The 23,533-nt window shown below is 46.3% G+C and overlaps 1 protein-coding gene across 1 annotated transcript in view; it reads left to right on the top strand.

Annotated features, from left to right (window-relative positions):
• The window catches only part of ABCA12 (ATP binding cassette subfamily A member 12), a 96,300-nt gene extending 78,150 nt beyond the window's left edge, over nt 1–18,150 (top strand). The window contains exons 42-54 of the mRNA XM_068138007.1: nt 710–887; nt 2,784–2,899; nt 3,550–3,709; nt 8,344–8,612; nt 9,259–9,469; nt 11,069–11,178; nt 11,954–12,098; nt 12,218–12,352; nt 13,851–13,954; nt 14,213–14,305; nt 14,751–14,856; nt 16,104–16,241; nt 17,371–18,150. Coding sequence (XP_067994108.1) covers nt 710–887; nt 2,784–2,899; nt 3,550–3,709; nt 8,344–8,612; nt 9,259–9,469; nt 11,069–11,178; nt 11,954–12,098; nt 12,218–12,352; nt 13,851–13,954; nt 14,213–14,305; nt 14,751–14,856; nt 16,104–16,241; nt 17,371–17,490 — 1,885 coding nt within the window. The 3' untranslated portion in view covers nt 17,491–18,150. The remainder of the gene's footprint in view (nt 1–709; nt 888–2,783; nt 2,900–3,549; nt 3,710–8,343; nt 8,613–9,258; nt 9,470–11,068; nt 11,179–11,953; nt 12,099–12,217; nt 12,353–13,850; nt 13,955–14,212; nt 14,306–14,750; nt 14,857–16,103; nt 16,242–17,370) is intronic.
• The last annotated feature ends 5,383 nt before the right edge of the window (nt 18,151–23,533 follow it).

The following is a 23,533-nucleotide window of genomic DNA, read 5'->3' as shown; positions in this document are numbered from 1 at the left end:
AACCACCTCCCTGGGCAACCCGTTCCAATGATGAATGACTCGCTCGGTGAAGAACTTCCTCCTCACCTCGAGTCTAAACCTCCCCTGGCGCAGCCTGAGACTGTGTCCCCTTGTTCTGGTGCTGGTTGCCTGGGAGAAGAGACCAACCCCTTCCTGGCCACAACCACCTTTCAGGTAGTTGTAGAGGGCAATGAGGTCACCCCTGAGCCTCCTCTTCTCCAGGCTAAACAATCCCAGCTCCCTCAGCCTCTCCTCATAGGGCTTGTGTTCAAGGCCTCTCACCAGCCTTGTTGCCCTTCTCTGGACACGCTCAAGTGTTTCAATGTCCTTCTTAAACTGAGGGGCCCAGAACTGGACACAGTACTCAAGGTGCGGCCTAACCAAAGCAGAGTACAGGGGCACAATGACCTCCCTGCTCCTGCTGGCCACACTATTCCTAATGCAGGCCAGGATACCATTGGCCCACCTGGGCACACTGTTGGCTCATATTCAGGTGGCTGTAGATCAGCACCCCCAGGTCCCTCTCTGTTTCGGAGCTCCCCAGCCACTCCGACCCCATGAGTCCTTCTTGCTAGGCTTAATTATCATCAGCAAAAGATTAGGCACAGAGTTGGGAGCTCTTTGCTTCAGATCTCTAAACACTACCTTGTGATGAAGGAAATATGCTGCTTTGACTCACCATGTAAATTCTTCTCCATTTTACCCGCAGGCTCAACAGCTTACTTGACATCATAGTTTCAATGTCTGTTTTGGTTGGCTACTCTATCACAACGGCAAGCTTTGTGCTCTACGTGGTAAAAGAACATCAAACCAAAGCCAAACAACTGCAGCATATTTCAGGCATTGGGATGACAAGCTATTGGGTGACTAACTTCGTTTATGATCTGGTAAATAATTCACATTCCTAAATGCACCCAGAGTCATGTTAAGCAGCAAGGAAAAAGTAGTTCTTTGTTTAAAGCTAGTTGCCTAGACTTCTTAATATTATTACTACCAAGAGTGTTATGCAGTAATTGTTCTCCAAGGCACTGAAGACTATTAAATGTGAACCGCAACACTGGATTTTGCTAAGCGAAGGCATTCCTTCTCTCTCGAGTGTATGCAAAACACTCAGCACATCTATATGAGAGCAACGCAGAGCAGGCCAGGGCTTGATTTCAATTTTAACATGCAAGCAGCAAGCTGCTTTTCTGCTAGCTCGTAGGGCTTGATTAGTTGTCGTGCAGGCTTTGTGCATCTGGGGTAAGGCTTTAGGGCTTGAGGCTACAGCCATTTTGGAATCCCTGGGAGGACAGGGTGTGACATTAGCCCACATCCCACAGCTGACTCTCCCCCGCTGGGCAAAAATCCATTGCTCTGTTGAATGCTCTCTTTAAGATTATATATTATAAACGTTTTTAAGCCAAGGACAGCTACTAATGCAGCTACTATGCCTTCCAGGACCTGAGCAAGTTCTTTTCTACAGTGCTGCACTTCAGTGTATAGATTTACCACCTTGTTGCCATAGTTGAGCTCCCCAGCACTGTGCTGCATTACTTTGCATAGGTGTGCCCTTTTCTCCCCAAAGCTGTTTCCTCATGGTAAAGAGGGTTAAGAGCACTGCTGGAAAGCATTGCCGTGTTAAGGGGATAAGTATGCAGTGTCTGTAGACTAAAGTACTTTGTGTTTTATGAATTACCCTCAGTGCACCATGTCAAAGCCTTGCACAGTTAGAGATCTGTAAGTGCAGACTATCTCTGCTCACAAGTTTTGGCACTGCCAGTTATACTGCAATGGCCATCACCTCTACATATCTGACAATTTTCTACTGATGCAGTTCTGCTAGTGCCTAAAATTCCACTGATATCATCTGTGCATGAAAACAGGAAATCTTCAAGGGCACTTGGGTGGCCATGTCCCTTCAATGTAGTGAGATCCCTTGGGAATGCAACACTTGACTTTCTGTAGGGCACAGCCCAAACTTCTAGGTGTTTTGGTAACACCAATGCACACTAAGGAAGCAGCCCTAACAAGACCGTTCTTGCCTCCAACAAGTCTAAACTGACTGCTTATAGGGGCTGGCGTGATTAGGCAACAGCACAAGTACCTCCTGCCTTACAGGAGGGGCTTGAAAGGGGTCTGAAGACAGCATGGCTGCAATCTGGCTTGGCAGAGCAGCTCCAAGTTGCAGTACAGGGGTGAAGTTTGGGCAGGCCTGTGTCTGCTTCCCTCATCCAGGCCCCTTCTCTCCAGTGCTGCATATTTGTAAATCAGCCTGTGGAAAAATCTCCAGAGTCCTTGCCACAATCATTATTCAGTGGGCTGAAACTAATCCGGTGCTCTTGGCAACTTGATATTTCTCAGTGAATCCCTGCCAGTAAATTCTGTTAAATCCCAAAGCTGGGGAAGAGAGGAACTTCTCAAGGCACACATTTGGTAGGTCCCTGGCTTGACTCAATATTGTAAAGACTAGATTTACAGGCCACAATGAAGTGGTCTGACTGCAAGGCTAACATAAACCCTAAAGGGGTATTTTTCATTCACAACCTTTCTTTAAGGCACTTTCTGCCCACAGTGTGGACTACTGAGGCTTAGCCTATTCAAAGTAGCTTTGCAGCATTCATTTGCCAGACTCGCGAAAGCCTCAGGAGTGCTGAGACACCACCTATATTTGGTTTCCCTTAGAAAACCCAAGCCACACTTGTGGGACCAGATTCAGACCTGGCATGGTTGCTCCTGCATAGTTCTATAAAAATGTTTAAGAATTATCATCCTAATAACATATTTTTAATATATCTTCTCAGGTACTTTTTATGGTCCCCATCGGCCTCTCAATAGGAGTGATTTCATCCTTCCAGATACCAGCTTTCTGCAATGACAGTAACTTACTGGCAGTATTTCTTCTGCTGTTACTCTTTGGGTGAGTGTGGAACTTACTTATTTAAATATGTTTGCACAGAGTGAGGAACTGTCTATTGCAGGCTGCTGCAATTTGAGAGCCAAGGAGGAATATATAGGCTTTTTTTCTCCAACCTGCACTTTACCAGTGGTGACTACTTGCTCCTTCCAGGAGCAGTGAGCTAAACTACTGTCACGCCTGTTTTATTCAAAGCAAACTCTACGTGAGGGTATGAAATATTCAAGGTCACAGTGACAGCCCAAGCTGTAATCAGATGCTTACTGAACTACTGCAAAGTTCAAGATAACAGAAGCATTTCAAAACCAGAGAGGAACAAAAAAAAAAAAAAACAACCCCAAACAAACAAAAACCCAAACCAACCAGCAGCACATTTCAGGAAAACTTAGCAAAACTGTCTCCCAGGCTTTGAACACTCCAGGCCTAGGCTGTCTGCTTACAGCTGAGGCTCTGTGTTCACAGTATGTATCTCAGACTTTTTATCCACATTCTCACAGATTCAAAGCCATTTTTCCTCCTTCAAGCACCTGCAATATGGCATTCTAGTCACATCCAGAGCAGAACTGATACATTGTCTGAGGTCTTTAGTTGTTTGTTCTCAATCGCACTTTGAGCTACTGCAGTATATTCTCTGCGCTGTTGGCATTTCCTAGATACGCGACGTTTTCCTGGATGTACCTGCTGGCTGGAGTTTTCAAAGAAACAGGAATGGCCTTCATCGTCTATGTCTGTGTCAACTTGTTCTTTGGCATCAATACCATCATCACTCACTCAGTTGTATTTCTGCTCTCCCAGGAAAAGGCCACGGACCAGGTAGGAGCCCTGCTAATACTAAACTCTCAGTGAAACAACCGGAGGCTTCTTGTTGAGCTTGGTGGCTTTGATCAGATCCGTAGCAGCTGGCTACAGGAGACCAGGCAGGGACTTAATGGAGTTCCCTATAGAAAGGGCATGAGTCAAATATGAATCTTGCTTGCCTGTAAATCTGCATTCCAAGCAAAGAAGGAAATGGTGGTGACAGAATAGAGAATGCAAAAAGAGAGGGAAGAAAACTGTCCATGCAGAGAAAGGCAGGTGGTGTATGTAGATGTTCATTAAAAGTTGATAGGGACTTTGAGCTATTGCTAGGTTTTTGCAGCACAAACTGTGGACAGTGACAACTAGATGTCATTGCCCTGAGTCTGACACGTGCTGCATTAAGCCCAGCATCACCTGTCTGTCATCTAGATACTAAATGGAGTCATCTTCTCCCTGCAAAGATAAAAATGACTCAGGGACAGAGATGATTCCCTAAAATAAAACCTTCTCTTAAACTTAGATATTCTTGGGAATCACTGGGGTAAAATGTACACCTTAGTTTTCTTGGTTTATGAAGGGCAATTGCTTTGTATAACAATAGCTGAGCTGGAATTTTCTCGTTAGCTGGACAGTGCTTGTTAGCAACCCTCTGGGTTTTAGGGATGTGCAGATATGATTGTCTCTCTGTGCTCCAGTGGCTGGGAGTCAGTTTCTTTCCATGCTAATTTACTGCCTCTCTACTTTGCTGTGTGTGCTAATCCTTTCTTCTGCTAGAAATGTACTAGAGCTCTTAAGTGTGAGCCTATGCACTGGGGTGCTTTGCCATGAATTAACTGGAAAACCCCTTCTATGTCCGCTAAAGCCAAATCTTGTGTTCATGGGGACATTTGTCCAAGGAGAACAAATGGGATACCGTCCCCCACAGCAAACTCCAGACCAAGCTGTCAGCCCGTGGCTTGGACCGCAGCACTCTGTGCTGGGTTAGGAACTGGCTGGTGGGCTGAGCCCAGAGAGTGGTGGTGAATAGTGCCACATCCAGCTGGCAGCCAGTCACTAGTGGTGTCCCCCAGGGATCAGTGCTGGGCCCCATCCTGTTCAATATCTTTATTGACGATCTGGATGAGGGGATTGAGTCCATCATCAGTAAGTTTGCAGATGACACAAAGCTGGGGGCAGGTGTTGATCTGCTAGAGGGTAGAGAGGCTCTGCAGAGGGACCTTGACAGGCTGGACAGAGTCCAACAGCATATTTAACACATCTAAGTGCCAGGTTCTACACATGGGCCACAACAACCCCATGCAGTGCTACAGGCTGGGGTCAGAGTGGTTGGAGAGCGGCCAGGCAGAAAGGGACCTGGGGGTACTGGTTGCTAGTAGGCTGAACATGAGCCAGCAGTGTGCACAGGTGGCCAAGAAAGCCAATGACATCCTGGCCTGTATCAGGAACAGTGTGGCCAGCAGGAGCAGGGAGGTCATTCTGCATCTGGACTCAGCACTGGTTAGGCTACACCTTGAGTACTGTGCCCAGTTCTGGGCCCCTGAGTTTAGGAAAGATGTTGAGTTGCTGGAATGTGTCCAGAAAAGGGCAACAAAGCTAGGGAGGGGTTTGGAGCACAAGCCCTATGAGGAGAGGCTGAAGGAGCTGGGGTTGCTTAGCCTGGAGAGGAGGAGGCTCAGGGGAGACCTTATTGCTCTCTACAACTACCTGAAGGGAGGTTGTAGCCCTGTGGGGCTGGGCCTCTTCTCCCAGGTAACCAGCACCAGAACAAGAGGACACAGTCTCAAGCTGCACCAGGGGAGGTTTAGGCTGGATGTTAGGAAGAAGTTCTTCCTAGAAAGAGTGATTGGCCAGTGGAATGTGCTGCCCAGGGAGGTGGTAGAGTCACCATCCCTGGAGGTGTTTAGGAAGAGACTGGATAAAGCACTTTGTACCATTTATCATGTGTATCATCTTTGGAAGAAAGGTGAGGCAACCCACGGAATGTTTAAGGATGTTGCTAGATCATGTAGGAAAAAAATTAGGGAGGCAAAAGCACATTTGGAGCTTAAACTGGCCTCTGCTGTGAAGGACAACAAAAAGCCCTTCTATAAATACATTAATAGCAAGAGGAAGGGCAAGGACAACCTCCACTCCTTGGTGGACGCGGAGGGGAACGTTGTGATAAGGGATGAGGAAAAGGCACAGATACTTAACACCTTCTTTGCCTCAATTTTTACTAGCAGGACAGAATGTCTTCCAGACAGCTGGCCTGCAGAGCTGGCAGAAGGAGCCAGGGAGCAGCATAGTTTCCCTCTGTTCCAGGGGGAGGGGATAGTTAGAGATCTCCTCAGCCACGTGGATCCCCACAAATCCATGGGACTGGATGGGATGCATCCTAAGGTGCTGAGAGAGCTGGCAGATGAGCTAGCTAAGCCACTCTCCATCATTTTTCAACAGTCCTGGCTCACTGGAGAGGTCCCAGAAGATTGGAAGCTGGCCAACACAAGAAGGGCCGGTTGGATGAGCCAGGGAATTATAGGCCTGTTAGCCTGACCTCAGTGCCAGGCAAGATCATGGAACAGGTCATCCTGAGTGCAATCACACAGCACTTAGAGGATGGCCAAGGGATCAGGCCCAGCCAGCATGGATTTAGGAAGGGCAAGTCCTGCCTGACCAACCTGATCTCCTTCTATGATCAGGTGACCCGCCTGGTGGATGTGGGAAGCCTGTGGATGTAGTCTACCTGGACTTCAGCAAGGCCTTTGACACTGTCCCCCATAGCAAACTGCTGGCCAAGCTGTCAGCCCATGGCTTGGATGGGAGCACACTGTGATGGGTTAGGAACTGGCTGGAGGGCCGAGCCCAGAGAGTGGTGGTGAATGGTGCCACATCCAGCTGGCAGCCAGTCACTAGTGGTGTGCCCCAGGGACCAGTGCTGGGCCCCATGCTCTTTAACATCTTTATTGATGATCTGGATGAGGGCATTGAGTCCATCATCAGTATATTTGCTGACAACACCAAGCTGGGGGCAGGAGTTGATCTGCTAGAGGGTAGAGAGGCTTTGCAGAGGGACCTTGACAGGCTGGACAGATGGGCAGAGTCCAACGGCATGAGATTTAACACATCCAAGTGCCGGGTTCTGCACATCGGCCACAACAACCTCATGCAGTGCTACAGGCTGGGGTCAGAGTGGCTGGAGAGCAGCCAGGCAGAGAGGGACCTGGGGGTACTGGTTGATGGTAGGCTGAACATGAGCCAGCAGTGTGCCCAGGTGGCCAGGAGGGCCAATGGCATCCTGGTCTGCATCAAGAACAGTGTGGCCAGCAGGAGCAGGGAGGTCATTCTGCCCCTGTACACTGCACTGGTTAGGCCACACCTCGAGTACTGTGTCCAGTTCTGGGCCCCTGAGTTTAGGAAGGATGTTGACTTGCTGGAACGAGTCCAGAGAAGGGCAACAAAGTTGGTGAGGGGTTTGGAACACAAGCCCTATGAGGAAAGGCTGAGGGAGCTGGGGCTGCTTAGCCTGGAGAAGAGGAGACTCAGGGGTGACCTTATTGCTCTCTACAACTACCTGAAGGGGGTTGTAGACAGGCAGAGGTTGGTCTCTTCTCCCAGGCAGCCAGCACCAGAACAAGAGGACACAGTCTCAGGCTGCACCAGGGGAGGTTTAGGCTGGAGGGTAGGAGGAAGTTTTACACAGAGAGAGTGATTGCCCATTGGAATGGACTGCCTGGGGAGGTGGTGGAATTGCCATCCCTGGAGGTGTTCAGGAGGAGACTTGACAGGGTGCTTGGTTGCATGGGTTAGTTGATTAGGTGGTGTTGGATGATAGGTTGGACGCGATGATCTTGAAGGTCTCTTCCAACCTGGTCTGGTCTGGTCTATTCTATTCTATTCTATTCTATTCTATTCTATTCTATTCTATTCTATTCTATTCTATTCTATTCTATTCTATTCTATTCTATTCTATTCTATTACCACACTCATTCAATGATGCTCTCTGCAGCACCAGGAGAGAAACCTCTCAGATCGTAACAAACCTCATAAATTAGGATTGGTTGATGGGTTGGACGCGATGATCTTGAAGGTCTCTTCCAACCTGGTCTGGTCTATTCTATTCTATTCTATTCTATTCTATTCTATTCTATTCCATGGTTCAGTTGATTTGATAGTGTTGGATGATAGGTTGGGCTCGATGATCTCAAAGGTCTTTTCCAACCTGGTTAATGCTGTTCTATTCTAAACTCTATTCTATTCCAGGGAAATGGGCTGTGCTCCACAGTGAGCTGGTACAGAGCTCTGTAGTCTTGGGAGGCACAGTGCAGCTCAGTGGCAGGATTAGCTCTGGCTCACAGGTGGACTTCAGGCTGCTGCATTCACAGGATGAGGCGGTTGGAGCAGCAGTGAGGGAGTACATTGGGAAGTGGTTGCTGTTTACTATGGGTGATCACGACCTCAGCACAGCCTGTTGACTTTTCTGACCTTGCGCCTCTGAAACGAGCTGTCACCAGAGTTCTTTGCTCTCAATTTATCTCTGCTCTGAGACACAAGCAAATCCCAATGTAATTGTTACACTTCAGTCCCACAGCAAAACCTACAAATTTATTCCATGAATAAAACCAGTGACTGACTGTGCTGCTTTTGGTGGTTGTTTTGTTTTGTTGTTCCAGGGCTTGCGCGATCTTGCTGAAAACTTAAGGCACGCGTTCCTTCTGTTCCCACAATTTTGCTTTGGCTATGGCTTGATTGAACTGTCACAGGATCAGGCACTGCTGGGCTTCCTGAAAGCCTATGGAGTGGACTACCCTGACAAAACCTTTGAGCTGGACAAGACCACATCCAAACTATTTGCCATGTTCATCCAGGGCACCGTGTTTTTTGCCATTCGTCTTACAGTTCACGACAGGATGATTCAGAGGGTCTGGAACAACTTACTAGAGTAAGTAACATCTGGAGTCTCACAATGAAAACAGACCAAGCCAGCACTCAGGGGTTTAATTCTGGGCTCTCACTGCATCACTGTCAATTATGAAGCCCACTAATTTCCAAGACACTTTGCTAACATGGAGTAAGTTTTCTCTGGCAGCAGACCTATTACCTACCAGTAGAGTGTTAACTAATATACAGGTTATTGGTATGGATTCCTGGAGTCCTTTGGTAGTCTGCTGGCTGAGGCTATGCCCTTGTTCATGGCTCCGGGTTTGGTGGGCTGATGTTCAGCTGGTTGGTAAGAGCAGTCAGTCCATTGACAACCACCTCTTTTTGATTCTCTCCATTTCCACTGGCTTGGATGCACACCAGGAGGAGCAACATCAGTCCTCTCACCTAATTTATGAGTCTGCCCAGAAGGCAGGATTTGCTGCAGCTTAGAATATTTACTGAGAAAGAGAAGAAAATTAGGGAGGAAGAGAATGAAGATTTTTTAAATTCCCTAAATGCAGCAAATATCAGGAGAAAATAGAAACTACCTGTATTGCTGAGTATTTTTTACATGCCCTGAGATCTCACAGGAAGACTTCTTAGTATCTATCCCACTGCTGTCTGCTTGCCAGAAAGTATAACTGCCCTCTCTGCCCTCCCCACAGGTACCTGTTTAACAGAGTACATGGCAAAACATCACTTCTTCCCCCTGCGGCTGAAGAGGATGGGGATGTCCAGGCAGAGAGGGTTAGAGTAGAGTCTGGCAAAGCTGACTTTGATGTGGTGCAGCTCCAGAATCTGACAAAGATCTACCACCTTCCTCACAAACGCATCGTGGCTGTGAAAAACATCAGCCTGGGGATTCCTGCTGGAGAAGTAAGTGAACGGAAAAGGTTGTGGGCACCTTCTGCCCTGGGGAGGGAAACTGGACAGATCCACAGTCCCATTGTCATCTTATTTCCCAGTCCTTCCTGCTGTCCAAGTATGACTGCAATGGTTTGTTCTGCTCTGACCTCTTCTTCCCTTCCTTCATTGTATTTATTGATTCTTTGGGTTACAGCAGTGATGAAAGGTTCCTGGTGAATTTAGAACATGAAGTGTCAGTTTAAAGGCCCTAGGAAGAGGAAAAGTGGATGGGACAGTGATGGAGCAAAATGTCTGCAAGCACCTAGCACAGCACAGTCTTGGGGGCTCACTGTGGATGACCATAGGGTAAAGGAAAGCAGAAGAGTTTATCAAGTTGCACTTACTCACCTGCACTGCATTGGAGACAGTGAGTTGGGCTTATCTGCTTGTACTTTCCCATCAGGGAAAGACAAATAATTTTGGCTGAACACACAGTTTCATGAATCAGGACTTAAAACTAACTCTAAAGGAAAAAACACACTTTGCTCATGACAGTGCAGTTACCTGCAGAATCACTGACTCATGTAGAGAGAAAACACAGGAGCACACAGAGAACCTGTGAGATCCAGATAAAAGTGGAGACCAGGTTCTACCTCAGGCTGTGCACCACACTTGAGGAGAAGCTTGGAATTATTCCTGGGTACCTGATTTTGTTTTAATTGCCTGGATCCCACTGAAATGAAAGGGCATAAGGTGCTGGGTAGGAAGACAGCAGCCTCACATAGAGACTGTAGCGCTAACATTTTCTGGCAGAGGATTTTTTCCAAGCTGGAACTGGCACTGAGGTTTCTAGCTTCTGGCAAAAGTCCCCCTGATGGTGGTGGGGTTTAGCGTGCCATTCCCTGTCTGTGCACCACAGACTGTGCACAGATACTGTCCCTGCATAGACTTTGAGGTGGAGAAGAGCCTTGGATTGATGCTGCGCATCTGCAGTGGGCCAAGCACAGGAGGATTTTCAGATCACCTGCTCTGTGCTAACAATACCAAACTAACAGTAACAATGGTGATTGCTTATGCAGCACACAACTGGATATCTCCAACCTCAGCAATAAACCAGAGATTTTTAGTGTACTGAACTGCACTACAGGGAGCCAGTTCTTAATCTTATTAATGCAGTGCATTAGTGAGATTATTTGACAAAAATCTCATGTTGCATTAAGGTTTTCCCAATGACAGCCCAAACCTCGCTCACCTCATTCCTATGAAGAGCTCTGCTCCTCTCAGTGGGGGGCTTCATGCAAATGAGATGATCAGGACTTGGCCTGTCAGATGAGCTCACTGCAGAAATGCACCTTGCAGTAAAAGGAATGACTCTATTAGAGACATATCCTTGATTCTTCACCATATTAAACAAATGGTCCTAATATCAGCTGCAGTATATTGCACCATAAACAAACCCCATTTTAACGTTCGTATGCTCTGCATACCTCTGCCTCACTTGCAATTCATCTTGCTCAAGGGTCCAGAGAGAAGAAGAGACAAGATGCACTGAGCACTCATCTCAGAGCAATATTTCTGCATTATAAATACAGCAAGGTTACATTTCTACTTTTCTTTCTCACAACCCAGTGCTTTGGCTTGCTTGGTGTGAACGGAGCTGGAAAAACGACCATCTTTAAGATGCTGACAGGTGATATTGGAGCATCCAACGGAAGGCTGCGGATCCAGGATCATTCTGGGTACGGAGGATGTGATTTCTGGGGCAGGCGTGTGAATAAATTAGCTTGGGAGCAGTTTTTCAGGCTGGATGGCAAAGGAAAAAGAAATAAAAGGTCTGAAACAAACCAAAACATTCAAAATGGAGCAAAAATAAGTATGGTAGGAGAATTTCATCCCTTGAAGATGACATGGTCACTTCCCTAGGGGACTGCATTTTGCTGTTGTACCTCTGCTGTTCTCAGTGGTGTTTCTGCTACTTCATTCCATTGAAAATGCAGTCAGACTCAGATTCTCAGCTGAGTGTGATCCCACTTCTGAGTTAGTACCTAGAGACCAGTAGGACTCATCTTGAAGTGCTTATTAACAGGAGTAGGTTTGGTGGCAGCTGTGCCATCTGAAGTGGTGGTGGTAATTGGAAAGTGATGTACTGGACATTGCAGCTAACAGACATTGCAAATACAATTCTTCCTTTGCAGAACTGAGGGCCTAGAAGCTGAAGTCTGCAAATCCATAGCATTTTCCTTCAGGGTTTGGAGAATCATAGAATCATAGAATGGCAGGGGTTGAAAGGGACCAATCCCACTGCCAAGGGAGGATCACCTAGAGCAGGTCACACAGGAACCCATCTAGGCGGGTTTGGAAAGTCTCCAGAGAAGGAGACTCCACAGCCTCTCTGTTCCAGTGCTCAAGAAGAGGATAGAAAGACAGAGAAAGGGTTTTTCTCTCTCCTGTCTGATTCCAGAGTGCATTGGCCACTCAGCATGTTGAAAATTACTTGACAACTTCCTTTCACAGATCCTTGAATGACATTAATGAGACACACTGGTCACTCTTTGGCTACTGTCCTCAAGAAGATGCCTTGGATGACTTGCTGACAGTGGAAGAGCACATGTATTACTATGCTAGGCTCCATGGTATTCCAGAGAGAGATATCAAAGGAGTGAGTAACACGGGGGCTTGACTTAAAACATTGATTTAATTAGTCTTTCAGTAAATTGATATGTGTGTGGTCATTTATGTCTGGACACTGTTGTGCAAACAGTACTTGTGCTCCCATAGGTTGTACTCCAGCTTCTCCACCGGTTGAATCTGATGGCCTACAAGGACAGAGTCACTTCTATGTGCAGTTATGGCACCAACAGAAAATTGTCAACTGCTCTGGCTCTCATTGGGAATCCATCAATTCTGCTGCTGGTGAGAAACAGGAGCCTTCTTTAGGCCAAAGATGAGCAGATCTTTGGGCTGGCCGGGGTGTGTTGGCAGTCTAGCAATACCTCCTTGGGTGCAGCTCACAGGATACTCCCCAAGTGCCCCTACGTAGCCTGACAATACATGCATCAGAGGAAGGTTTAGATTCCAGCAACCACACAGTTTTTCCTTGAGGGCCTAAGACAGTGACAAGTCTGCCACTTTCTCTGTTAGCATCTTTGAAGGGTCAAAAATAGAAGCTTATATTTGCCAATTCCCAGCTCTTTTCCTGCTTTTTCTTGTACTGACTAACCTGCACAGTCTTGTAGGAAAAGCAACATCCAAGGCTCCCAAATCTGTAGGAGAGCAAAGGAGCAAATTCCCTCAGGATTAGAACATAAAACTGTTTTTCTATGTTTGGCTTCCCCTTTTGTCTTTGAACTTCCCACGTCTTCCAGGAGTGTGCCATTGCTAAAACACACCTTTTTGTGGGGTTTTTCCACCTGCTGTGTTTTGAATGTGTGCAGTGCTCCCTGAGCAGGTTTCCCAATATTAAATTTGATAGCTAGTGAACATATATGTCCCTTGCCCCAGATTATATTTAGACCAGCACTCCTGCCTTTACTTTTGACCTCACATACCAATGCCCTAGCTGCTGCTGTGAGATTAAAAATAAAGTAAAAATTGATAAAAATAAGAAGGGGGGGAAAATTCCTCCATATTGCCTGAATCCAAGCTGGTTTATTGCTACCTTACATAAGGCCCTGTCCTCAGCAACAATTTGTCAATCAGAAGCTGGCTAACAATTTTATCAGTAATGCATAAGGTGAGAGAGGGTAGACCATCTTTCATCTCTGTCTTACTGTCTTTCTAAAAGCAGAAATGCAGCACATTCTTTGTCAGCAAGAGGAGGCAAAACACAGGCACACATAGGAACCAAGTGCCACTTGATAGCTTCTTCTCTGAGATTATGCCTGTGGTGTTTGTGGAGATTTAAACAAACATGGTATAAAATGCACAGTAGAGCTAATATAGGGTGGTGTTATCCCAGCCAGTCAGTTCCTCTAGAGCCTAATGGAGGCATTCCCACCAGGCACCAGAGGAGCTGCCCAGCTCCAAAGGGTATTAAGGATGGAGGTTGTAGACAAGTAGACTCGCTTGTTCTTGGAGGGAGAGTAGGATCGCAGAATGTTAGGGGCTGGAAGGGACCTCATAAGATCATCTAGTCCACCCCCCCTGCAGAGCAGGATCACCTATACCAGATCACATAGGAACACATCCAGGCAGGCCTTGAATACCTCCAGAGAGGGAGATATTCAATGTCTCAGTCAAATCCATAATGCAAATGATGATAATCCTTCTCCCTTATCTGTACCTGTGTGAGCCTCCTGTGGGTCCTTACCAGCAAACATAGCTCTAAATGATGAACCTGAAAAAGAGCGCAAGTATAAAGAAGGTCACATTTTGAGTGCAAATTTACATTCAGTCCCGTCTTTCCCGATAGGATGAACCAAGCTCTGGAATGGATCCGAATGCTAAACGCCACCTCTGGAAAATCATCAGTGAGGAGGTGCAGAACAAGTGCTCAGTGATACTCACATCCCACAGGTATGGCTGGTTTGACTCTGTCTTCAGTTTCAGGGTCTGCTACGGGTATGGGGAGACCCCTTCTTCACACTCTTTGGTCTTTGCAGAATTTCAGGGCACCGAGCTATGACAGGTTTGGGGGTTTGTTGTGGCTGCCTGTGGTTGCTCAGAGAGACCCACAGCAGTTCAGGGAAGAGCAGTGATGTTCTCCAGTTACTAAAATAACTATTCCTCTGTGCCTCTCAGTGACTTAGTAGAGTTTCTTGGTTGGTTTTTCAGCATGGAAGAATGTGAAGCCCTCTGTACCAGGCTGGCTATTATGGTGAATGGGAGTTTTCAGTGCATTGGCTCTTTGCAGCACATCAAGAGCAGGTCAGTAAAATGCACCTATTTCCCTTCTGTGGGATGGCAGATAGAGTTAGCTTTGAGGGCTCAGAAAATGAGACCTGTGTTACCAGGCCATCAGAAAATGTCATTTTCTGATTTGTTTCTTACTATGCCATTGAAATTCTGTCTTAACTAATGCATTTTCTACTCTCTCACAGCTTTTTTCTTTTTTTGTTTCCCAGAGGTGTGCTCCCTAAAGCAATCTGTTCACTGCTGAAAATGCGAAATGCACGTTAGGGTTGAGCTTCGATTTTATTAGTTATCACAATAGCTCGGCTTCTTATTAAGTTTCACTCCAAGTTAAAATCCCTGACCCCATTCAAGCTGCACTCTGCCTGGATTAGATTTCCCCAAAGAGTCTGTGCAGTGCTCTCAAAGGATTTTCTTTATCTGTTTCTCTTTTCTAATTGTGATTTTCTTTTTCCCCTAGGTTTGGAAGAGGATTCTCTGTGAAGATGCACTTAAATAGCAACACAGTTTGCACTGAGGCACTGACAGAGTTCATGAAATCACACTTTCCAAATACATGCCTGAAGGTAAGCAGGACAAATACTTTCAGGAGATGCCCTCTCAATCCCTTCAAATTAACCAAGAGGATCTTGTAAGGTAGACATCTTGTAATATGATATGCATATAGATCTGTGCTCTTAGGGTGTAAGGAATTCAAACACATACACTTGTCAGTGCAATCAACAACATTACCCAAGGGCTGGAGCCCCCAAGTTCCATGGTGGCTTAAATAACTTCATCCATACAGCCGCTGTAGTCCTATAACACAGATGATGGGTGACCCTCTGCCTCTGGGAATGGTCCCATGGAAGCCTGGACTGCATGGAGACACACTTCATATTCAGTGGGTAATGAGATGAATGTAAAACCAGAGTAACTGAGTCACAAATCCCATTTGTTGTCCATAACCCAATCTCTGCTTTGATCAGAGTGGGAGACATGGAGCTGGAAGATGTCATCCAGTTCTGGGCCCCTCAGTTTAGGAAGGATGCTGACTTGCTGGAACGAGTCCAGAGAAGGGCAACAAAGTTGGTGAGGGGCTTGGAGCACAAGCCCTATGAGGAGAGACTGGGGGAGCTGGGGCTGCTTAGCCTGGAGAGGAGGAGACTCAGGGGTGACCTTATTGCTCTCTACAACTACCTGAAGGGGGATTATAGACAGGCGGATCTTGGTCTCTTCTCCAAGGCAACCAGTACCAGAACAAGAGGACACAGTCTCAGGCTGCACCAGGGGAGGTTTAGGCTGGAGGGTAGGAGGAAGTTTTACACAGAGAGAGTGATTGTCCATTGGAAGGGGCTGCCCGAGGAGGTGGTGGAGTCACCATCACTGGAGGTGTTCAGGAGGAGACTTGATAGGGTGCTTGGTGCCATGGTTTAGTTGGTTGGGTGGTGTTGGATGATAGGTTGGACACGATGGTCTTGAAGGTCTCTTCCAATCTATTCTATTCTATTCTATTCTATTCTATTCTATTCTATTCTATTCTATTCTATTCTATTCTATTCTATTCTATTCTATTCTATTCTGACTACCCTCAAGCTTTCAGTTCTGGGGCTTAGTTACCATCTCCCAGTCACAAACCCTGCAAGAACTCCCAATGGGGAGACACCAGTCAATAGCAGATAATAATATTCTTCACCTTTGGGAGCCAGAAGGAGAAAACACACCCTGTGCCCTTTCTTTCTCCTGTGGCTCAGCCCCTCTTTGCTTTTGTTCTCAGCTGTCAGGTCTGTTGGCAGCAACTCTTAACTTGAGCTCGTCATTCCTGTTCCTGCAGGATCGGCATTTCAACATGGTGGAGTATCACATTCCAGTCTCTGCAGGAGGGGTAGCAAACATATTTGATCTCCTGGAAGCCAGCAAAGCAGCCTTCAATATCAGGCACTTCTCAGTGAGTCAAACAACATTAGAGGAGGTAAGGAATTAAAGATGTGTGGCCATCCATTTAAAACTGTTAACAGGGGAGCAGACTGATGGTTGCACATAATGGACGGCTGCACACAATAGACTACGTTTTGAAAGGGATTTCCATCTATATTCCTCCTGGGGACACTTTATCAGCAGTACTGCCTCCAGGTACCTCTGCTGGCACTCAGAAATGCAGACAGAAAGCTGCCTGTAGCATGAAGGATCTGTTCTTCCCTGTCACTGCTGATTTCAGCAGTCTCATGGGTATGGACGAAGGGCAGGATTCTTACCCAAGTCCAGTGCTAGGCTTTCCACCAATCCTGAAAATTTGCTTGATTTCACTCTTTCCTGTACTCTATGTAGGTTGTAAGGTTCCCAGCTGAAAGGATGCCACAAGGACTATGTAGAAGAAATCATCCTGTTAAGCATCAGGATCTGATGCATTAGGTTTGTCCCAGAGAGAGAAGCAAGAACTGCAGCCCTGTAATCCTATGAATTGTTAAAGAGAGACCGGGGGAGGAGGAAAGGAGGTCCTCCACACTGTTTTAATAAGGGGCAATGGTTGTGAGAGAAATGGGCAGGCAAACAGCAGGAAGCCCCAGGTGATGTTTTGTGGGAGGACAGCTTGGATTTGTGTGTATGCAAATGTGATTGCAGGTAGTGTTCTAGTAAGAATATTTTATGTATTCATTAGAGACTGTTCAAAGGCAGGCTGTTATGTGTGATTATAGATACACCTATCTATATGAGATGCACTTGTGCATGCACAGATGTCAATTACACAGAGACAGATCGGTTTATAAAGTAATAATATAGCTGTGATCAAACTGAGCCACCACATGGGTATTACCTTGCTCCTCCTTTTGAAACATGAGCTGCAGGACAATTAGGTTTTGTAGAGGAATCTCTGCCTTCGCGCCCTAAGGGGTCGATTCAGCAGAGCAGGAGTGTGCATCCATTTTTTGCCTTAGCCCATGGAAGCCCAACATTTGCAATTCTCCAATCCAGTGTGAATCCCTTCCTGAGCACACTCTCCAGCCTAACAGTCACTTGAGCAACCATTCCTTTCTCATATTCATTCGTATCATAAATTATTTATACTGTCACAGACTGAATGTTTTCCTTTCAACTTCTAGGTTTTCATCAACTTTGCTAAAGATCAGGCAGATCCTGACGGTGTGGATGCGGGTCCTGATGTGACAATGGACAGCTCTGATACAAGCAGCCAAGTTAGCACCATAAGCTCCATCTATTGAAGGGACCCAAACAGAGAAGATCATAGAAGCTGGGGGAGAAAAATCTGATGACCCCTCAGGGTTCTTTCAGCCCTGTTTTCTATGATGCTGGGGTGTTGGACATAAGAAGTCCTATATTCTTAAAATGCTCTTTTTTTTTTAACATGCACTCATTTTGTTACTAGGAACATGGTAGGCAATTAAGACTGCCATTTGGTTACAAATCAGATGGGTCTTTCCACAGATTCTTTTATTTCCCCCTGCCGGTTTTTGTTTTATGATCACTTTAATGCCCATGAGGACTTAGTTGACATTATCTGCTGCTCATGGCCGTTTGCTTACAGCAGAGATGGCTTTGATGGAGCAGAGGAGCTGTTAGCAGTGCAGGATGTTTGACAAAAACCAGCCCTGTGGCTGCCATCTCTAAAAGCCCACACTTCACTTCTTGCTCAGCAACAGACTTTCTGGGTGATCATAAGAAAGTCACTCAGCTCTGACAGGTTCCCCACTGGTGAAATGGGGTTCATGGCCTTGGCCTACCTCACGGGGGGGTTGTGAGGAACTAGGTGTTACATACTGAGAGCCACATATGCTGTTGGTGGAGGCCATCTTTAGTGATGACATAAAGCTTATCTGTATCTGTCGATTATGTCAGTACTAATATAATTGTTTCAAAAGTCAGCACTTCTCTGTGGTTTTGGTTTGTTCCTCTAGTTTATTCCAGGTATGTAACACCTCAAGTAAGTCCTCCCATCCCAGGTCGTTCCTGATTCTTGGCACCCCACAGAAGGTCATTGTACCAACCGGCCTCTTTCTCATTTGGGCTGGTGTTCAGGTTTTCTCTGCTGCAGCAGAGGAATGGTAAAAGGCAGGTATATTTGTTGAATCCTCTGATATGAAGAAGTTTGCTTCATAAAATTCTGTTTCCCTGAGCAGAGTAAAAGCAACAAGCATCTCCCTTGCTCAGAAAAACTTCCTCTCCCAGGCAGCTCTGCTTTTCTGCTTCCTTTTCAGTGACCTGCCTCCTTAACACCTGAGTGGTGGCTGCCCCAGTAACTCCAGAGTGGTATTTTCCCACATAATAATGCAGAATGAGCTTCTCCTTCAAAAACTCTGCCTGCTGGCTTTATGTGAGACCTCTGCCTGCCTTTGAGCAGCAGCCCCCCAGTAGGTGAATTCAGCACACCAGCATGCACATCCCGCTTTTTACAACCAGAATCATCAATAGATAGAACAGTTTAATATTACTCTTCATTGCATGTATCAGCATCAGGCCTGAAAGACTCCATTTTGGGTCAGGGCACTGATGTACACAGTGCTATTCAAGTGCATAACCAGCTTAAACTCTTAGAGCTCAATAAACTTTGTGTTGCTGGTTAAAGAGATTTACTGACAAAGTCAGGTCGTACTTACCTTGTCAGGCCTGGGAGGGCCCTCACAGCACTTGGGTTTGGGTTCACACACACAGTTCCAGAGGGGTGGTTTTTTCCTTTTTTTCCCCGTCAAAGCTAATTTGAGCCCAAGGAGACTTCAGATGAAAGCTGCAATGACACATCTTTCTTACCCTGACCATCAGAGGAGCTTTTCTAGTTCAGTTCCCATTTGATGCTGAGGCTTACTGAGATAATCACACAAGGAATAAGTGCTTTGAATATTGAAGGTGTTTGGGATTTTACAGTGCGATACCGAAGTTCAGAGTTTACCTACTGCAAGGAGGTCATGGTCTCTCCTTGATCTTGGTGTAAATGTCTTAGTGATAGCAGGAGGAATTTTGTTATGGATTGAAGGTATTGTCAAGCCCTGAATTATGCCTTAACCTGCTGCCCATAATTAAAAATGGAATTCAGCTTCTTTCCAGAATGCATTTGACACCTGCAGTTTATAAGGAACTGAGAAAAAGCTGCCCAGACATTCATTGTAGCTTCTATTATTATGTCTCCAGCTCTGCAAAAGCTCTTTTTTTCCCCTCTCATTTTCATTGCATATCTTATACAGATCACAGTATAAAATTAAGCTTTCCTCTAATGGAGGGCTTCTGCTCCCTGCAAAGGACTCAGAACATGAATGCCAATGATTTAAACGCAGCCTTGTAATACCAATCAGAGTATTATTTTATTATGTCAATGGCTTTGCAACTGCCAGTGAAAGATGGATCTTCAGACTCTGTCCAGATGTACTTTACATTTAATTGAGGGAGACTGATACAAAGCTCCTCTTTTGTCCCTTTAGAGCCTACAAATCAAATTCTACATTCATTGGAATATGGGAAACTTCAGCAAGTTGCAATTTAATTGGGGAAAATAGAGGTGTTTTGGGTTTAAGAAAAAAACCCAACCCTTACTTTGAATTTTCACCCAATTCTGGCGTTAACAGAAACATCTGCTGTAGGTGAGATGTGCCACAGCCATGATATACACTCTTCCTTTTCACTTGCAGGTAGAAATAAAACATCTGCTGTTGCAATCAGGTCTGTGGGTATTGGTCCAAACAAGCCAAAGTTTACATGCTAAAGGGAATTTAATTGAAACCTGGGGAGAAGCAGTTACAACCGATTAGGGGGTTGAAGCATCTGGCAGGGAGGTTGTATATAACATCACCGGGGGCTGAATTACCTCTTGTGCCACCTTGTGAATATCCCTGCTCCCTGCAGAGCCTCATAGATTCCACCTGTCCTTTTCAGAGGTAAGACAGCCCCCAGGCTGGATTCCAGGGCAAAAAAATGTGGAAGGTAATACTATCCTGCCTCCAAACACCAGCTCCAGGTTTCTCACCACCCTTTTGTCTTCCTGAGGAGAGTTCATTCTGCTTCCGGAGGTGGCCAGAAATACAGAGCCCTGCTTAAGAAAACAACTGATAAAAAACAACTGTTTTAAAGGCTGTACATATCAGGGGAAGGATGGGGACAATGTCCCATCTGCTGTGCTTGTGGTCATCTTCACTCCGCTGATGTGCAAGCAGGTGCCTTCCGTTGTCAGCCCTCTCTCCATCCCCTCAGTTTTACCTGACTGTTTTCAAAAGCAGCCCGGCGGCCAAACAGCTTGGTCCTTCGTATGGTGTGAGCAGGAGGCAAGAGCATGGAAAATACTGCCCCTGGTGTCTCTGGAAGGAACATAGAAGCTTTCTGCATAGTCCGGCACATCACCTCTCCGGGAGTCAGAGGTGAATACTGCAGCCCGGGGGGAGAAGCAGCTTTTCATCTCACTACTTTAATTCAGTCTCACATCAGCCACCCTAATAACCCTTGTTGGAGGCAACAGTGCTGGGCAAGCCCTGCCAGAGCCATCACACAGCCCGCATGTGCTAATTGGACCTGCATGGGCCTCAACTGAACTTAATTTAAAAATGCTCTAAAATATTCCAGACACAAGGAATACACAGCACGACTGCTAAGTGAGGCCAGGGCCAGGGAGTCAAGGAGGAAGTTTGTAATTGGTGATGTGGATGGTGAGACTGATTCAAATCAGCTTTGTAATTGGAGCTGTGGACTTGGAGACAAGGATTCAAATCTTCATCCTGGATCTCCCTCACTTAGCACAATGCATTGCTGCTGAGGGAATGGTGCTTCTCCAGCCTGGCTGGTCTCGAGGCAAGTGGCCACTGAGGCTGGACTTGCAGGGTCAGAAAAAGTTAGGCAGCAGCTGAGGAAAGATGTCCAGAAGGGCCAACATTAAGCAATAGTTCTCTCAGCCCTGACTGCTACCATAAATATAAATTCATGGTCTAATAAGGCTATTTTTTCCTTTCATGAGTTGCTTTGCTACTGGATTAGATCAGAAAACGTGTTTACAGGCCAAATGCATGCATTCAGGTAAACACAATTCAGTGACCAGCAGCATGCAGGGGGGCAGGTGATGGCTGAAGAGCTGTAGCCTGTTTGGAGTCACTCCTAGGTTCCAGAATTTGCCAGATCCAGCCTCACAACAGGCTCAGGATGGGGCCTCAGCTTGTCATAAGGGCTTTGGCTTCCTCACACTGCTGCAGCTTCCCTGAAGCTGCTGTGGGGGGGGGGGGGGTGGTGTTGGCTTTTTACAAGCCAAGAAAACGGTATGCTCCTGCACTTAACAGGGGAAGGCTTTTTTGTGAGCTGGTGGAGGAAGAAAAATGGTTGTTGGATGGCAACAGCACATAGCATGATTTTACTCTCTCTATTTTTTTCCCAGACAGCAGCTGTGATCTTGCATAGCTCTAACAAAGTATCAACAGTGCATTAAAAGAGAGTGCAACAGAGTGACGAACCAGCAGGGAGTGACAACAAAGAAGAAAAAAAAAAAAGAAATTAAAAGAATTCACCAGAATTATTATTCCACAACAGTATTTACATTTTAAAAATCACTCTAATTAATGTGGTTGTTCAGGGAGAGGGTAGAAATAATAAGAATGACATTAGTAAGGGACACAGGCGGTGCTTACTGTTGGCTCTGCTCCTCACACTACTCACATAGGCGATGAGGGCTGTGGCAGCTGGCTGAGGCCCCTGCTCAGAGCAGCACAGGAAGCATGACCCATTTCAAACTAGACTGGTCCCCTCAAAACGTGTGGCATAGGAGGACCTGCACAAGGCCACCCCAAAGGGCATCAAGATTTTGTGACTGGGACTGAGCCTGGTACAATGCTACAGCACCTGAAAGCCAGCACAGGCCAGAAACGGGGAGAGTCACAGTAGCCACATTCAGCCCAGGGTGAAGCAAAAAAAGCTTGCACTTGCAGCCCACAGAGCAAAGCTTGAAACCAGGCACCTCTTCATAGTGCTTGGTTCCTGGGTGTGCAGCCTCCCACTGCATTGCTGATTTCTGATAGAAGAGACTTTTGGAAACAGGCTGTCACCAGGGAGAGCAATTCTGAGGGCTCCATACTGGGAGACGAGAAATAAATGGTGATGTTTCCACAAGTTTTAAGGTCCAAAGCAATAATCTGACAATCTACCTCAGCTTCCAGTCTAATGGAGGCTCTAGAATTTAAAGCAGAGGGTCTTTCACTACAGACAAACATGCTGAGTAGAAATGAAACACCTCTTCGAAAAACCTCAGGTCTTCACTGCCTTCAAAGAAGAAACAAAAGAATGCACCTTCAGGGCACAACAGAATTTATGGTAACACACACCAGATAAAATCCAGGTGAAGACAGGGTAGTAATTGAGGTTTTTACCTCCATTAGCAGGTCAAGGTGAACTCTCAGCCCTCTGCTATGTCCTAGTTACCAGCTAAAGGGGTTTTACACAGCCCTTCGATTTAATGCCTGGTGGCTTTCTCACAGCCAGAGCTTAACAAATTGAAGCGCATCCAGAGTGCTGGGAAGGAGGCAGCAGGATGATATGCCTCTCCATAACCAGACCCAGTTGGGTTATTTCTGTGCATGACAGCAGTGAATTCAAGTTAAAATGATAGCAACCAGACTGAAATGCAATTAAAGGCATTCCCTTAGGGTTGCACATCCAATTAGTAGAGTACCTTTAATTACACCAGTGCAGTTCCAGATCAACACGTGCTGAGAGGACCATCAGCACAGAGCTGAAGTCCGCCCGGTGACCCATATCCATGAGGGCTCCAGAGGACTTTTGCATCAGTTTGTATCACCAAGTGGTGGCCTGCTGCTCCACTAGCAAACATCTCTTGTGGGCTGGCCTAGGAGCGGAATAACAGCCTGCACAGGGCACCTGGTGCTCTGTGGGCTGTCAGGTGTGAGCACCTCTGTGTGAGGGCTTTCTCCCTTCTTGCTTCTGCAGCCTTAGTATACCAGCAGTGGTGGTAGAAAGGTGGGCTTTGGATGGATTGCAAGGGATGGAGCTTGGCAGGAAGAGGCCTGAATCACCTGCTCAAAGATCCTCTGTTGGCTGGATGGATGCAGCAGGAGCCTAGGGAAACTCCCAGGCTGAGTCAGGAACCTTACCAGAGCTGGGTAACCTAATCCCAAACGGCTGCCTTTTATTTATCTGCAGCAAGACAGAGGAGAAACACAGAAATAATTTTCAGCTTTTTAACAGCAATTTCCTTGTTTTCTGGAAAGCAAGTAAGATCCAGGTGCTTCTGAAAGGTAAGAGGTTTTTACATTGATTTTATACAAAAAG

Source organism: Melanerpes formicivorus, unplaced genomic scaffold, assembly GCF_026170545.1.
Source record: "Melanerpes formicivorus ecotype bairdi unplaced genomic scaffold, bMelFor1.0.p_v2 SCAF_5, whole genome shotgun sequence".
In the NCBI taxonomy this organism is placed as follows: domain Eukaryota; kingdom Metazoa; phylum Chordata; class Aves; order Piciformes; family Picidae; genus Melanerpes; species Melanerpes formicivorus.
This window is presented reverse-complemented; position numbering and strand designations above follow the sequence as displayed.